Source organism: Arvicola amphibius, chromosome 9 (assembly GCF_903992535.2).
Source record: "Arvicola amphibius chromosome 9, mArvAmp1.2, whole genome shotgun sequence".
NCBI classification, from domain to species: Eukaryota; Metazoa; Chordata; class Mammalia; order Rodentia; family Cricetidae; genus Arvicola; species Arvicola amphibius.
The window spans coordinates 35,011,910-35,029,280 of record NC_052055.2 but is presented as its reverse complement, the minus strand read 5'-3'; the positions used below and the strand labels follow the sequence as shown (position 1 = coordinate 35,029,280).

At 50.5% G+C, this 17,371-nt stretch overlaps 3 protein-coding genes across 5 annotated transcripts in view; 1 reads left to right on the top strand and 2 right to left on the bottom strand.

Moving 5' to 3' along the window:
* Mroh1 (maestro heat like repeat family member 1) overlaps positions 1 to 3,061 on the bottom strand; it is a 74,872-nt gene extending 71,811 nt beyond the window's left edge. For all 3 annotated transcript variants that reach the window (XM_038341366.2, XM_038341365.2, XM_038341367.1), the window contains exon 1: positions 2,990 to 3,061. The gene's annotated coding sequence lies outside the window, so the exon portion shown is untranslated. The remainder of the gene's footprint in view (positions 1 to 2,989) is intronic.
* Positions 3,062 to 8,425: 5,364 nt separating this feature from the next.
* Positions 8,426 to 11,123, top strand: LOC119823652 (testis-specific serine/threonine-protein kinase 5-like). The gene is given in 9 exon segments (XM_038343734.1): positions 8,426 to 8,689; positions 9,143 to 9,250; positions 9,449 to 9,651; positions 9,734 to 9,789; positions 10,041 to 10,173; positions 10,255 to 10,370; positions 10,743 to 10,874; positions 10,959 to 11,022; positions 11,024 to 11,123. Coding segments are annotated over 9 exon segments (1,176 nt in total).
* A 297-nt stretch (positions 11,124 to 11,420) lies between these two features.
* Positions 11,421 to 14,140, bottom strand: Hgh1 (HGH1 homolog). The gene is made up of 6 exons (XM_038342895.1): positions 13,486 to 14,140; positions 13,306 to 13,406; positions 13,106 to 13,204; positions 12,790 to 12,881; positions 12,589 to 12,711; positions 11,421 to 12,512 (listed from the first exon to the last, which is right to left on the bottom strand). Exons 1-6 carry the CDS (start codon positions 14,097 to 14,099, stop codon positions 12,360 to 12,362), a joined length of 1,182 nt encoding a protein of 393 aa, XP_038198823.1. The 5' UTR covers positions 14,100 to 14,140; the 3' UTR covers positions 11,421 to 12,359.
* Between the last annotated feature and the right edge of the window lie 3,231 nt (positions 14,141 to 17,371).

Sequence of the window (17,371 nt, the reverse complement as noted above, 5' to 3'; positions counted from 1 at the left end):
TATATCTCCAGTTCTAAGAGATCCCATGGCCTCTTCTGACCTCCCAAGAACCCTGCACATATATGGTGTACATATACTCAGGTAACACACATATACATATTAGTAAATAATTAATAAATAAGTATTAATATTTAAACGTAATTATAATTATGATGCATGCCTTTAACCCTAGTACTTGGGAAGCAAAAGCAGGTGGTTGGATTTTGGTGAGTTCAAGGCCTGCCTAGTCTACATAAGGAGTTTCAGGACAGCCAGGGCTATATAATAGACTCTGCCTCAAAAAAAACCAAAAATATAAATATTTGCTTTGGAAAAAAGCACAACAAATCATAGCATGTAACAAGAGGGTAGTCTACCTAATGTTAATGTGAAAAAGAGCTTGTACATTACTAAAACAAACAAGAAAAGGGACATCCAGGAATCCCTGGGGAAGAGAACCAACAGACACGCAGAGACCGACCGTGCTGACCACCCCATAGGACAAAGTGTATGTCCAGCTGTTTTTCCAAAGCTGAGAGACAGTGTAGCAAAGCAAACAGTTAAGGTCATGGCTCTAGAGCCAGCCAGCCTTGCATGTACTTATTGGATCAGTGAATGATGAGAGGAGCACCCGTACTCAAAGGCTCTGACTGGGAGTGAAGCCAGGCAGCAGCAAGCTCTGTGCACATCTGACACAGGACAAGGACTGCCTTGGGTGCTAGGTGCTGGTCCCAGTGACAGAGCCTGAGGAGTTCCCATCATTGCAGACACTCTTACACTGGGACACAGACATTTATGTATGTGGGTATTCGTAGTCAGGCTGGGGCAAATCTAAAAGGCAAAAGCAAAGCAAAACGGATGAGAGATGACAGATAGGCTGATGGGGGGTCTTTCTTTTCTATATAGAAAGCTTATTTTCTTTTTTCTTTTTTGTTTCTTTCTTTCTTTTTTTCTTTCTTTCTTTCTTTCTAACAGGTGCACACACCCAGTTCACAGCACCTATTTATATGAATGGAGAACCATTATGCACCTGCACATTTAGCAAATTCCTGCTGGGCTCCAAAGCAGGGTGGAGGGATGGGGGTGGGTTCAGGCACACACAGTCTCCAAATGCCCTACCTAGGAGGAACTGGGCCAGAGAAGAGTCAAGTTCTAGAGTCACTAGCAAAAACTTGAGAAGGTATCCCATGGTAAAACAGTCAGGAGCTCACTGCTCGCTGTCCACTAAGAATATGTTTTCTCAAATAAGCTACATGGAACTATGGTGCTGGGTTTACATGCTAACCCCTGAAGCAAGGGGACCTCACCCCTCCAGCTCGGGGAAGAAAGCATGAGCCCCATGACATTCAACAGCCAATATTCTCGGAAAACTGGCCAGGTACTTACAAGAGCCACAGGAACCCTGCCTGGTGTTACTTCCCCAAGTGAATCGAGTGGTGTGCCCTGACACAGACAAGGACTTCTGACTCAAAACCACTCGGCTCAATAAAAAGATACCAGGCGGCCTGGTGTTGCTGATCAGACAGCAGCAGCAACCCTGCTTTTCACCTGGGCCTCTGTGAGCCCTAACATCTGCTGCCCCCCACACAGACGACTTTACTGAGCAAGCACAGGTCTTACAGGTTCCACCTCTGTTGCCCCTCAACAGTCACCTCTGAGAGAGGGCGTATGACAAGATAAGACATTTGCCTGGACAGCAGTTTCAAGTCAACAAAGTCAGCTCATCCTCAGCCATTCTACTTTGACATCAGAGACCAGAAAGACATTTCTCTTCTGGGCCACACGTCTTAGCCCAAGGCCTAAGAGGAAAGACTTCTGGCATCTCCAGGGCCTGCAGGTACAGAGACTGCACAGCCAACCAAGTTATAAACACATGGACCGATGAACTTTCCCACAACCAGTGATTTGCATAGGATCTCTGCTCTCGTGTCCCACCAAGCCTGTGTCTGCTGGGAGGTTCTCCATCCAGATGACCAGGGCTACTCAAATCCAACTGAGCAGCTACGACATAACCCATCATCTTTACCCTTGTCCTGCCTCAGTTACTTGCTTCCTGAATTTTCACCATTTAATTAACTGAGTCAAAAATCAGGACCACGGACTGTTCATCCGTTTCATCTCCACTTCTACCACCATCCTTCCAAAGTGTTCCCTGCCTCCAGCCAAGACTAGCTCCTCAAAGCTGGCCTCTGCCACAGCAGCTGCTCAGCTCACATCCCCAGGTCTCCAGATGCCAGCCTCCTCTATCCCTCTCCAGCCTCTCTTTGTGCTTACTGGACCTGAGTTTATGGCTCCATCCAGTACCTGCCCTGCGCTCTGTACAGAGTAGAGCAGAGTACTGCTGGGTAGCTGCCCCGACACGGCAGGAAAATCTGAACCCCGGCTCTGGCTCAACCCCTTATTTGAGTTCTATCGTCCCTACAGCTCTGCTGAGTTGTGTGGCCTTCTCCCTAGGGCCAGCTATCCTCGTGACTCCGAACAAATCACCTTCCTGCTCTAGACCGCCTCCTTTAATTGAAAAGAGAACACAGACTAGTGGCTGCGGTACGCACTTGTTTTGCAAGTCTCCGAATGAAGGCTCAGTTTTCTGAAAGAGACAGAAATGCAAGCGGCCCAGCTGTGGTGCTCAAAGACATGGACACGTAGTACGCCGGAGAGGACCAAGGTCTCTTGAACCATCGAGTTCCCGGAAGGGGCTAGAATACGGACCACGCGACCCACCAGAAAGCAGGGATAGGGTCTGGGGTCCACGTGCCGATGTCGGACGCAGAAAAATTGAATCGCAAGCTCCCAGGTCTTTCCCAGGTGTGACGCGTGAAGCCGGGCCCACAGGGCACACCTGAGAGCTCCCAGGACCTTCTGGCACCGGCCCGCTGACCTTGGGGAGACGCCTCCTGACACAACTTCCCGTGCTACTGGCAGAAGGGGAGACCCCGTGCTCCCTGGTCCAAGTTCCCCCAAAGGGCGCCGGGCTTCCGCCACCAAAGATGAACCTCAACAATCCGTTTACCTGAGGAGCCGCAGACGCCGCCGCCACAACCAGGGAGCCGCCCTCCGTGCCCTAAGCAGCCCACAGTGGGCGGAGCTGCGCTCCAAGCCCGTCCCCGCAGCCGTCTGGCCAACTGCGGCCTGGCGCGCGGCAATCTGGCCCCGCCTCCATGCGATCTCCACGCTCACTGGCCGCAAGTTCCGTCCTTCACGATAGCCCCGCCCCCACTTTCCACGCCCTAGAGAGCCTAGGCACACTGACTCCTCCTTAAGCTCCGCGGAGTTCTCCGACGGTCGGGTGACCACCTCACAAGACCAGCTCGAGGGGTGCTGCTGCGCCAGGCGCCGTCTGCGCAAGCGCTGTTCCCGACACAAGTCAGGCTCGGATTGCTACGCATGAAGCCCCAGCGGCCAGGAGTGGTAGTGCACGTCTTTGGGAGGCAGAGGCAGGCGAATCCAGTTCCAGGACAGTCAGGGCAAAAAAGTGAAACCCTGCCACCCACCCCCGAAAAAAACAAAACAAAACACAGAGAGACAGACAGACAGACAGACAGACAGACAGACAGAGAGAGAGAGAGAGAGAGAGAGAGAGAGAGAGAGAGAGAGAGAGAGAGAGAGAGAGAGAGAGAAGCAACAGCTGTTCTGGGCACACACCACGTATTGTTATATTCGAAACACCTAAAAAATACCTAAAACCCCTAATTCACAGACAAACAAGCAGATACATATGTCCGTGCCCATCAGAGGTACGTATCCAACATATCAACAGGACCTTGGGAATTAAAATGATCATATCTCAGCCCCTGGGTAGCTCACAACTAGCTGTAATGTCCAGCTCCAGGTGAAACCAAAGCCTCTAAGCCTGGAAAGAGGAGCGGTGGATAAACAAGGAAATGAATAGTAAGACATACTACAGGATATAGGAACTACTGTGAAGGGGTTTGGTTTTGGTGCCAAGAAAGCAAAGGTGGGAAGGGCTTCTTCTGGGACAGTTGCGGGAGGAATATGCCAGGAAGACTGGAGTACCTGCAAAGAACCAGAGGTTGAAATCACACAGATGTGAGTAAACAAAGGAAAGTCGTGAGCAGTGTTCTGAAAGCAAAAGAACCAAAACAGCCCGTTGAGAAAAAGGAAGCAGTTAGCGATTACATTACCCAGGCCTGACAGTGTATGTTAGATGTGGAAATCAAGCTGTGGTTGGACAGGGTCCTGGAGGGCAGCTGGCTTGAGGGTTCTTAGGCAAACACTGAGACTGGATAGTCTTTTTCCATGGTGGGAGGGACTCGGATCTATTTCTGTTGTGAGGATGGAGCCCAAGAAAAAACGACAGGATATATATATATGGGCACAAGAGGGGAGCATTCTGCAGATGGGGTCATGGTCTAGGAAAATGCCAGAAAATAGAAGGGACTAACTAGGGTAACTACCAAGGAAGGAGGTCTTCTCCAAGCTCACACCTGGACAACTCACTCTCCAGCCTGAAAAGCCTTGGAGTGGCGTTGCTATGGCAACAGCCCAACATGCCCCTCCACAGTCACCGGGGTCACTTTTTCCTCCCCAACCACACAAACTGTCCAGCATGGATCACAACTTTTAATTTTTACTATTATCATCCAGCATAAGGCCCAGTACATGTGGTATTGAGTAACTCAGTGGAGTTGATGGGCTACTAAGAGTGCAGATAGAGAAGAGGACAAAGACAATGCAAAGGGACTGGAGAGGTGGCTCAGCAGTGAAGAGCACATTCTCCTCTCTCACACATTGGGCAGCTCACAATCAGCTGTAACTTCCTGCTCCAGGTGGAATCAAAGCTTCTAAGCTCCACGGGCATGCACACTAAAGTGCACATACCCCCCCCCCCACACACACACACGCAATTAAGAGTAAAATCTTGCCAGGTGGTGGTGGTGCACGCCTTTAATCCCAGCACTCGGGAGGCAGAGGCAGGTGCATCTCTTTGAGTTTGAGGCCAGCCTGGTCTACAGAGAAAGTTCCAGGACAGCCAGGGCTACACAGAGAAACCCTGTCTCGAAAAACCAAAGGGGAAAAAAGACAGACAGAGAGTTGTTAGCTTCCATTTGGGCTCTGGCCTAGGTGGGAGCCAGGAAGGGGAGGGGCTCTGAGTAGACAGCAGCAACTCAATGGCACTGGTGGCCTCAACAGAGTTGTCGTGTTTTCCTTTTGTTCTCTAGATGTAATGGCCACCCACCTACAAGCATCCTCACCCAATGGCGCATATACCCACAGCCTTCCCAACTCCTGGACTGCTAACCTGTAGTAAAACCCAGAAACAATCTCCTTTTACCTAAACTCCAGATTAGCCAGAGGACAGTTACTATGTGCATATTTTCTATATTTCTTTTCTTTCCAAGACAAGGATGGAAGCTATGAGCCATTCATTCCAAAAATTCACAGGATAACAAGGATGAAAAAATAAATCTGACAGTTCAGGCCTGGCTGCTCCAAAGCCTTATAGTCAAGGCCTGCACATCCAGCTATAGGTTTCAGAGCAGGAAGACACAAGTCTCCAGGGCACATTAGACTTCTACTATATTCCAGGCCTTGATGAATACTCTCAGGATAATATGCTGGTCCTTCCAGCTCACAGCAGAGACCTCGCACTTGGCTTCAATTTCATCATCTGTAAAACATGTACTGTTTCATTGCATTCAGATTTGAAATCTGAATTACCTGAATCTGGGTCTGAACTACCTCTGGCACTTCTGCTGTGGGACATTTGTTCAGTGTGTGAAAATGTATTTGCTGTGATTGGTGTAATAAAAAAGCTGAACAGCCAATAACTAGGGAGGAGGTAAAGGCGGGGGAGAAAAAGGAAGAGAAGGAGACAATTGAGGCCCAGAGGAGACACCAATGAGACATGGAGTCAGACACACAGAATGAAAAAAGGTAAAAAGCTACATGGTAAAATATAGATTAATAAAAGCAAGCTAATTTGTTATAAGAGTCAGTGGAAGACAGGCGGTGGTGGCGCACACCTTTAATCCCAGCACTGGGAGGCAGAGGCAAGTGGATCTCTGAATTCGAGACCAGCCTGGTCTACAAGTTAGTTCCAGGACAGGTTCTAAAGCGACAGAGAAACCCTGTCTTGGAAAAAAATAAGAGCTAGCAGAAAAAACCTAAGCTAAGACCAAGCTTTCATAATTAATTGATAATTTCATTCTTTGTGTGAACTGGCGGCCCAAAGAAAAAGACTACACACAGAAGTGTGTTCAGGGAATCAGACATGATCAGAGAGATGCAGCTAAAATGATGACTTAGCATAGCAACTGGCATACGGCGCATGCTAAGTAAAGGTCAGCTGTGACTCTGGACATCAGAACGAAAGAGAAGTGATGGTAGATGCCGTGCTCTGAGAGAATAGTCTAAGGTGGTGGCTGTGCTTGCCCTGAAGATGTATTCAAATCTGAAGAGAGATCTAGGTGATAGGCCTCCTGCAGCAGGCCTGGCCTGGGTCAAAAATCAGAATCCAGTAGAGGAAGACCAGGATAGAGGATCCTGACTCTGTGACCTTGGCCCCCCTCAAAGAATGAAACAGTGGCTGATCTCTTTTGATCTCTTTATGTCCTTAGACTTAACCCTTCCAAAGTTTGTTTTCTCAAGACAGGGTTTCTCTACCTGTCCTGGAACTTGCTCTGTAGACCAAGCTGGCCTCAAATTAGAGATTCACCTGCCTCTGCCTCGATAGAGTGCTCAATTGAATTGCTTGATAGAGTGCCGCCACCACCCAACTCCCTCCCGACTTTTTTTTTTTTTTTTTTTTTTTTTTTTTTTTTTTTTTTTTTTTTTTTTTTGGTTTTTCGAGACAGGATTTCTCTGTAGCTTGGGAGCCTGTCCTGGAACTAGCTCTTGTAGACCAGGCTGGTCTCGAACTCACAGAGATCCGCCTGCCTCTGCCTCCCGAGTGCTGGGATTAAAGGCATGTGCCACCGCCGCCCGGCTCCTCCCAACTTCTTTAATAAAGGATGTATTGTGGCTGGAGAAATGGCTCAGCAATTAAGAACACATACTGCTTTTGCATGGGACCCAAGTTTGGTTTCCAGCACCCGTTATCAGGTGGCCCAAAGAAAAACAGCCACCTAAAACTCCAGCTCCAGGAGACACAAAATTTCTGTGGGGTCTCTCTCTGTCACACACACATACACACACACTAATGAAAAATATAGGTAACAAGGACTCCAAGAGGGACACATGGATCTCCCTGGGAAAAGGAAATAGATGAGATCTCTTGGGTAAACTGGTGGCAGGGGGAATAGAGGGAAGGGGATAAGGGAATGAGAACATGAGGGATCAGGATAGTCCAGTTGAGGGCAGGATGGAGGGGGAGAGTAATGAAAGCGGTATCTTGATAGAGGGGACCATTATGGGGTCAGGGAGAACCTGGTGCCATGGAAACTCCCAGCAACTCACAAGGATGACCCCTTCTGACTCCTAGCAATAATGGAGAAGGTGCCTGAACTGACCTTCCCCTGTAATCAGATTGGTGACTACCCTAATTGTCATCAGAGCACCTTTATACAGCAACTGATGGAAGCAGATGCAGAGATCTACAGTCAATACTGGACTGAGCTCTGGGAATCCAGATGAAGAAAGGGAGGAGGGATTACATGAGCAAGGGGTGGGGTCAAGATCATGACAGGGAAACCCATAGAGACAGCTGATCTGAGTTTATGGGAGCTGGTATGGGGCTGACCTAGGCCCTCTACATCTGGGTGACAGTTGTGTAGATTGGTCTGTTTGTGGGGCACTTAGCAGTGGAACCAGTATCTGTCCCTTTACAGATAAACTGGCTCTTTGGAACATATTTCCTATAGTGGGATGCCTTGCCCAGCCTTGATGCAAGGGGTAGGAACTTGGTCCAGCCTCAACTTGATATGCCATGTTTTGTTGACTCCCATGGGAGGCCTTACCCCTTCTGAATGAAGATGGAGGAGTGGACTGGGGTTGGGGGTTGAAAAGGGAGGTGGTGGAGGGAATAGAAGGAGTGGAGGGATGGGAAACTGGTTGGTGTGTAAAATAAATAAATAAAATAAATCCTTAAAGGTTTTTTATATTCAATTACATGTAGAGTGACCCACAAAAGCCTCATCCTGGTGCTAACCCTTCATGTGAGTTCTCACCCCACAGAGGGGAGCGCAGCACTAGATAGGGCTAATCCAGTAAGATAGCCTCGGACATGTCAGGTCTCAATAACTTTGAGGGCACAATGCAGGTGCATCTCTAGAACCTTCTATTTTAGAACCTATACCCAGTTCCTTGGAGTCTTCACTCTCTAATCAGTCCAGAGCTGTGTTCATCTCCCCTGAGCCTCTCAACCTACACTCTTAGCTTTAAACTCGATAAGCCTTCAGAAAACTGTTTTCTCCAAGGGGCTGTGGGTCCCCCACCTGGCCTCCTGCTTTCCCAGTCCCTGCCCTCTGAAACAAGTTAGCCCTCGGTGATGTCCCTACCCCCAGCTAAGCTGGCCCACCAAGCCCCCTTCTTTGGCACCCTGCCTTCTCTGAGAAGCAACAATCGTCGCAAGCTGCATCAGAGGGTCTTCACGGAGCAGGTTCGAGAATGCATGGACAACGGCTACCTGCTCTCCTCCAAGAAGATTGGCTCTGGTGCTTTCTCCAAGGTCTACCTGGCCTATGCAACACGTGAGCGCATGAAGCACAACCCGAAGCTATTCTCTGACTTGCGGGACAAGCACCACACTATGGTGAGGGAGGCCTGCCACCTTCTCTGTGGGCTCCTTAGGTACCCCACCCTGGCTTCCTCTATAGGACTACCCTCCTAGGTCCTGTTTCTTCTCAGCTTCCCCATGCTCTGCTCCCCAATCTCTCAAACATGTGTGTGCCCAGGACAGAAAGAAAGTGGGGCTGGCACCACCTTTCGAGAATATTGCTCACCCAGCCACTGGGAGAGGTTCAACAATGTATGTAAAGAACAATGGGCCGGGGCTGGAGAGACGGCTCAGAGGGTAAGAGCACTGGCTGCTCTTCCAGAGGTCCCGAGTTCAATTCCCAGCAACCACATGGTGGCTTACAACCACCTTGCCAGCAGTACATTGTATGCTTAATAAATAAATCTTTAAAAAAAAAAGAAAGAAAAAAGAACAGTGGGCCTATTCTGAGGAGCTTCTACTCAGCTGACTGCTCTCCACCTTTCTCAGGTAGCTATTAAGATTGTGTCCACGGCTGAAGCCCCAGTGGAGTACTCCAGAAAGTTCCTGCCCCGTGAGATTTTATCACTCAATGCCACCTACAAGCACCTGAACATAGTAAGACAGTCCTTGCTATGCCTGCTTTCTACCCATACTTGGCTCCCCTTCCCTACTTGGCAAACCTCCCTTTTGCCCTTGCGTACAGAGCCCATTCTCACCCGTAATTGGGATCGAGTACATGTAACAGTCCCAGTACTCTTGGCCCAGACCTTCCTTGGGAAGACAGTGTATGTGAAGGATGGGGGTATTTGGTAGGTGCAGTTGTACGAGACCTACCAGAATAGCCAGCGCTCCTACCTGGTACTGGAGTTGGCAGCCCGAGGTGACCTGTTGGAGCATATCAATGCCGTGTCAGACCTCCGATGCTGCCCAGGGCTAGAGGAAGAAGAGGCCCGAAGGCTGTTCTGGCAATTGGTCAGCGCTGTGGCACACTGCCACAATGCCGGCATTGTGCACCGGTAAGGGTGCCATCTGGCCTACCTGCCTGCCTGGGTAGCTGCTGACCTACTTGAGCCCAGCCCCACATTCCCTTCTCCACAGGGATTTAAAATGTGAAAATATCCTGTTGGATGACCAGGGCTTCCTAAAGCTGACAGGTGAGCCCACACGGCTCCCTTAGTTCAGTTTACTTCTGGACCCCTACCTCTGACATCCTCCTGTCCTCAACTCTGACTTAGCCCTGACTACAGCCCACACCCACTAGGGGCCCCGCCTGGTCTCTCCCTCACTCTCGTTTTTTCAGAGCTCCCTCCCAGACCCCACCATCCTGACAGATACCCTCTTGAACCCACTCTCCCGTCCTGTCCATCACCCGTGTTGCCTTGCCCTGCCTGCATACTGTGTGCAGATTTTGGCTTTGCCAACTGCATGGGGCTCAAGAACTCACTGCTGAGCACCTTCTGTGGCTCTGTGGCCTATACGGCCCCAGAGATCCTCATGAGCAAGAAGTACAACGGTGAGCAGGCTGATCTGTGGAGCCTGTGAGTACCCCCAGGAACCCCCCAGCAGGACCCAGGGGTGGGCTTAGGAGGGCCAGCACCCTGAGGAAGCTGCATCCCCAGAGGGATCATCCTCCATGCCATGGTGTCTGGGAAGCTGCCCTTCAAGGAACACCAACCCCCTCGCATGCTGCAACTGATTCGCCGTGGTCCCATCTTCAGGCCAGGGCTGTCCCCAGGTGAGCAACACCATTCCATGCTCCTTCCAAGCCCCAGCTCAGGCCTGATGAGTAACCAGAGACCAGGACCACAGCAAAGAGAATAATGGTATCACCCCACCCATCGGCTGGAAAAGCACCATACCACACACTGCATGCTGGGAAAGCTGAGGGTAGAACTGACTGAAGGATAACAATCCTACTGAAGAATATGGCAGTAGTCCAGAATACCCCACCCCTTCTCTATGCCTCAGTCCTCCTCTCATAGTGGGCAGAAGCTCCTGAATCTTTGCCAGAGTGGTAAGGTTCCCTCTCAAGCTGCCACCATTTCTGTTAGTTGTGGGTGTGGGTCTGGGTTACTGGCAGGCTCCAGCGGTGAGCCCTCCCCTGTAGAGTGCCGGGACCTGATCAGAGGGCTGCTTCAGCTGCATCCGTGTGCACGCCTGGGCCTACAGCAGGTGGCTGCTCACTGCTGGATGCTACCTGCCGAACACATACTGTCCTCTACGCTTGGTGCTACCCCAGGTGGGGCATGGCTCACAGTGACTGCTGGGCTGCAGGGAGTGCCTCTTAACACTCTACATGACCCTCTGCTTTGGTCCATTGCAGAACAGAAGCATTCCCAGTCAGCAATAGGCCCTGGTAACACAGAGCCTCGCGGAGATATGGTGTATCAGAAGCAAAAGCTGCAGCACCTCCAGAGGCAGGTCATCTCTAAGGAGAGTGTCTCTGGCCCAGCTGTGCGGCATCTGGAAACCTGTACCAGAGGAATAGGTTTTACCAGCCTTGGGTTATGGCACACCATGGCAGGTGGCTACGCTCTGCGCCCCACATTCCCCAAAAGGAACATGCCTGGGCACTATCTGGTCAATTGAGGATAGGTGGGTATGGGCAGATAAAATGTTTTTTCTGTGGAGCTGAGGATGTGCTGTCTACACAGGGAGGGCTGGTGGCCAAGGGAAAACACCAGTTTACAGAGCACATGTACCTAGAGTATCGAAGCTTAAACAGAGGGCTGGAGGGTGTCATGGTGGGGAGGAAGACTCATGGTATGAATCAAACACCTAGCCATGGCATAAAAACACATAAAGCATGTTTCCAGCTTCAGAGATATGGAGTGGAACACTGCAAATTCCCATGAAGACTATGTTCCCACTGCTGAGCGGGAACAGCATACAAAAGCTTCACACAGATGGATCAAGATCTGTGCCTCAAAAGGGGGGACACAGTGGGGCAGGATTTGCCGTGGTTATCTACAGAATGAGGAAGAAGGGCTGTATAGAGGGAGTAGGCTCCATGAATTGGGGGTAGGAGTATATAAGAATAAATGCTTCAATAACACCCAGGAGAATCTCTGCAGAGGTAGGCAAGGCGTGACCAGTAGGAGGGTCTTGAAAGGCAACTGTTGCTCAAGGAAGCTAACTGAGGAGCAGATTCTATCTAAATGGCTAAGTCTAATTCAACCGGGACTAAGGAGGCTAACCAAAGACTAAAGGCAGGGGCCGGTATCACGGGTGGAACAGAGAAAGAGAGATAGTGAAGGAGAAACAGTACCCAGCAGTGATCCAAAGACAGGCCTGGAAGGGCAGAGCATCCTATGAAGATCCTAGGATTCAAGTGTGGTTTGTCTTTCAAGGGGGTCTTGGGCAAAATAAGCAAAAAGACTCCAAAGGTTGGGGCTCATAGCACGGTTGGCACCACTAAGCCAACCCATGTCCAGATCCTTCAGTGTCTTCAGGAGTGAGAAGATCTAGTTGGCTGTCCAGGGCTTACAATGTTTTTGGTCCAGCCTTACCACAGTCTGGGAACAGGCTCCTCACAGCTCCAGTGGCCATCAGCTACCTGCCTCATATGTAAGCAGCACTGAACAGCCTGCACTCTTGCCGGGTGCAGCAGGGCACAGGAATGGGCAGTGTCCTTGAGCTTCTCAACATTTACTGGGTTACCCTAGAACCCTGAAGGAACCCTGGCAAAGGTAGATATGGAGCTGGCACTTCAGCCAAAGGAGCTTCAGGTCTGTGGGGCACCCTTGTCTCTTAGCTCTTGAGCAAGATCTAACTGTTCTTGCCGGTCTAGCTGTTGCAGCTGTCGCTCCACGTCTTCAGGCACCTGCACCTCCAGCAGGTTGTCCATGCCAACCTCTGGCTCGTCACTAATAAGCACCTGCAAGCAGAGGAGGCAGGTGAGCAGCTCGTTAGCTGTGGGACAGCGTCCCTAGCCTTTCTGACCCTGCGCTCACCTGGATGAGCTTCTCACAAGCCATTCGCACATCGGGTTCTGGCTCCCAGTTGTGTAGCTCTCGAAGGACCAAGTAAGCACCCTGGTCCCGTATCTGCTGCCGACCAGGCGCAGTGGCTGTCAGCTAGGGAGATGGAAAGGGTTACTCCTCGGATACTAATATGTTTTGTAGGGAGCATTAACATCACAGACCCCTGCTCACCAACATGATGGCTTCAATGAGCATCTTCCGGATGTCAGCATCTGGCTCTCGTTGTTTGTCTGGTGGCAAGTACTGTAGGTCAACAGGCAGCCCTAGGAGTGAGGGTGGGAGCTGTGTTGGACACCGAGCCATGCTCTGCCTGGGTGAGCCTCGCTGTGTGTGTGTGTGTGTGTGTGTGTATGTGTGTGTGTAAGCAACCCCCTCTCCCACAAAGGCTTCTGAAAGGACTCCAGACCTGTACATTTTTCCCTCTCCCCTTGCTTGCATCCTTCCCTCGAGCCTAGACAACCCTGAGGCAACCACCTAAGTCACTCACTGTCCATTTCTTCCTCGGAGAACTCCTCAGGCCCAGCCAAGGGCAACAGCAAAAAGGGGAGAATGTCAACTTGGGGCCCGAGCAACCATTTGTGGTGTCCTGGAGGTGGAAACAAGGAAAGGGATCAAGAAATTGGTCTGTTGGATCCCGAAGGACCTGTCTCCACCCAGCAATGGTCCAATCCCCTCCTTGTCACTCACCATGCTCGAAGCAGCAATTCCGAAGTGTTCCCACCACTCCTCCCCTCCGCACCGAGGAGTCTGGGTACTGGGTAAGAGGCAGCAGCCGCTGGACCACGCACCTGTTGAAAGGCCACATTCACTGCTGTCCTTGTCCACTTCCACTCCCCCTCCCCGTCCGCGTAGGCATCTGGGCTTCACCTGTCCTGGTCCAGCAGAAAAGCACGCACCTCCGCCTGCTGGCTAAGGTTGGAGAGCAGCGGCCCCAAGTAATGAAGGGGTGCGGCCGCATTGTAGCTGGGCGTGCACAGCGCGTTAACCAGCCGCTCCAGACCCAGGCGCTCCGCCTCAGCGACCATCAGTTTCTCCATCAACGCAGCACACGGCGCCAGCTCGCGGCTCAGATTGGCCAGTACCGCTGCCGCCTCTTCAGCCCAGGGCCATTGAGGGTCCAACACGCAGCTCAGCAGGCGGTCAGGCAGCTCCGGGTCCGCCGCTAGCAGCTGCCTGTGCAGGCCGGGGTCAGCAGCCAAGTTTACGAGCGCACGGGAAGCGTCGCGGGAAGGAGCTGGGGCCGGAGTCACCGCAAGCTCGGCAAGAGCCCGCAGCAGCGCTGCCTGTCCTGCCAACAGCGCGCGGCCCGAGTCGGAACCAGTGAGCGCCAACACGTGCTGCGCCGCGACCGCCTGCAGCTCTACCCGCACGCCGGGCTCTAGGAATGGCAGGAGATTCGCCGCCTCCGTGTCCGCGCCGGCCTCCTGCTCTAACAACCCTCGCTCGCCCGAGAGCCCCGAACCCACCCCCGGACCCCGCATGCCGGCAGCGACTTCGGTCTCCGTTCCCTATACAAGGGCCACGACCAGGCCCCCTTGGAAAGCGGAAGTCGTTGCGACCAATCCGAAGCTGAGGACCCAGCTGAAGGGGGCGGGACCGGCCTGGGCGCGAGGCATTGTGGACCACGGTGTTGGGATTTCGCCTAGGTGTTGGGGCACACGTAGGGGGTGCAGGTTCCATCCCACCTCCCCAAAATTCTAAGTGCTTGCGGCGACTCATAGCCTATTCACATCCGCTGCTCTGCCTCCAGTGGTATCAGAGCCACGCGGCCAACACGCAGAGTTGAAAGTTCGGAAGCCCGCGCCCTTCGTGTCCCGACTGTTGCCAGCTACCACTTAGCCCCGGGTTCAGAACCCGATGGCGCAGGACTCCGCGGTGAGAAGCCAGCCTCTGACTTTACAGAGAGCCTAACTTTGGGGCATTTGTTAGGACTTCTTCAGTGATAGAAGCCTGAGTCAAACAGGCTTGAATAAAAGGGGACTAGTTACTAGTGTTGCAGGTTTGGGGGAGTCTGGCGACAGACACTGCACACAGCTCTCTAGAACCCTGTTCGGTTTCTCCCTTCCTCACCTCTGCTTCTCTGAGACTCCATATTATCTTTACCTTCCACTGACACATTTGTTAGCACAGGTGAGAGGAAACTGACCTTCGCAGCTATATAATCCTGGCAGAAGATAGTTTCTTTCAGTACTGGGGTCTTTTCCAGGAAAGTATTCCATTCAGTGCTTCTTGTGCCTCTACTACCAATTTGTTGCCTGGGGTCCTTGCTCTCCCAAGACAGGAGTTTTTCCAGGGCTGGTCCTTGACAGCTTTCCTAACCTTCAACTTCTGACAGCAAAGGAGCCGCAATCGTTACAGCTCCTAGGCAGCCTTAAATACCTACTGGGAGTGACTGTAGTGTTTTTAGCTCTCGCGTGGGTCTAAGTGTCCAGATTTCCCAGCCTTTGACAATGGCTAGTGATACTGTTCCGAGAAGAGGCTAAGGCCCTTGCCTCTTAAAGCCACTGCTGCCGCTGTTTCTACTACTGCCATACTGCCTGTTGGGATAATATCTTTGTACACTGTGTAAAGATGTGTCTCTTTTATATCACCTGGCTAAGGCACCTTCTGACCGGTTTAATAAAGAGCTGAATGACCAATAGTTAGGCAGGAGAGGATAGGCTGGACTTGCAGGCAGAGATAGGAACCGTGGAAAAGAATCTGAGGTGGGAGGTTTGCCAGCTAGACACGGAGGAGGTTGGACATACTGTACCAAGGAGGGGTTACGAGCTACATTGAGGAACATAGACTAATATAAACAGGCTAATTTAAATTTTAAGAGCTAGTTGGGAACAAGCCTAAGCTAAAACCACATTTTCCTTTCTTTCTTTCTTTCTTTCTTTCTTTCTTTCTTTCTTTCTTTTTCTTTTTTGTTTTGTATTTCAAGACAGGGTTTTGCTGTAGTTTTAGAGCCTGTCCTGGAACTAGCTCTTGTAGACCAGGCTGGCCTCAAACTCACAGAGATCCGCATGCCTCTGCCTCCCAAGTGCTGGGATTAAAGGCGTGCGCCACCACCTTCCAGCTCATGCTTTCAAAATTAGTAAAAAGTCTCCATGTCATTATTCAGGAGCTGGCAGTCCAAAGGAAAACCCATATGACGGCTGCTTCCCCATCACTTCCTCTTCTGCTGCTCTGCTGCTGTGTCTCCATTGTCTGCACTTTCTTTCCTTGCCATACCAGCCCATCCAAATCTACAAAAGTAGGTGAGAAAGGACAGGCATCGTGGTACACACCTTTAATCCCAGCGCTTGGGAGGCAGAGACAAGTGGATCTCTGTGAGTTTGAATCCCGTCTGGTCTGCATAATTGTAGGCAGAGTTTCTCTGTGTCTTGGCAGCTGCTCCCAAATAACCACTTAGAGACTTATTAATTATAAATGATTGGCCGAAAACTCAGGCTTATTACTAGCTAACTCTTACATTTTAAATCAACCCATATTTTCTTACCTACCCTCTGCCACGTGGCAGTGGCAGTACCTTCTTTCAACACAGCATGTTCATCTTCTCTTTGCATCTGCTCGCAACTCTCAAGACTCCATCCTTCTTCCCAGCATCCTGTTATTGCTGTCTCGCCTATACTTCCTGCCTAGCTACCAGCCAGTCTGCTCCTTTATTAAACCAATCAGAAGGTGGCTTGGCAAAGACACATCTTCACAGTGTACAAAAAGATTATTCCTTAACACATAGTAAGTTCTGGTCTGTCTCAGAAAAAAAATCTCTGGCAAAGACTTTTTTTGGCCCAATGTTGGAACGGTACGAGAAGTGTTTCCTACCAGATATAATCCCAGCATTTAGGAAGCTAAGATAGGAATCTAGATTTCCAAGGTCACCCTTGCCTAAATGACTTTGAAACCAATCTGCTGTACACACAGGCCTCTCAGCTTGTTTACAAAGAGAACTACACAGCCTGTATATAGTCAGAAGTCAACAGTTTGCACCAATCGGAACAGGTCATTACTCAAATGAAGGATAGCAGCTCTATCAATGAAGGCACTGCTTGTTGTTGTTGTCACAGTCACAGTCCCCTTTGATAGACTAGACTCTCAGGGGAAGTGCTCATCTGACCTGGTACAAATGGTTGCTAGGAAAGGCCTACCCAAAGCTGCTTGAAACGTCATTGCTGAAGCCACACCTCTGGGAGCTGAAGTTGTATTTTAGCCTTGCGCATCTGTAGAATATTCAAAATAGCCAGTGCTGGCATAAAGGTGTTCTAGCCAGCTTCCTGGCATCAAGTCCTTTGCTCAAGGATATTGGGGCATGACGGAGGGGTCTAATGATGTCAGCCAGGAAATCCAGTAGCCTTGTCCTCCAAAGAAAGAGCATTTTCTAAAAAGTCTTCATTAAAAAGGGGCCCAGTGGTTGAAGGACTTGCCCTGCAAGCATGAGGACTGGAGTTTGGTTTGTTTTTTTGTTTTGTTTTCCGAGATAGGGTTTCTCTGTTGTAGCCCTGTCTGTCCGGAAACTTGCTGTGTAGTCCAGGCTGGCCTCAAACTTACTGAGATCTGCCTGACTCTGCCTACCAAGTGCTGGGATTAAAAGCACTCAAGGACTGGAGTTTGGATATCCAAAACGTATGTATAATTAATAGATACCAATAAAAACATAGATGGATAAATAAATCAGTTAGGTATAGTGTTTTGTGTCCAATCCCAACTACTCAGGAAGTTGAGGCAGGAAGATCATAAATTTGAAGTCAGCCTGTTCTATAGACTGAGA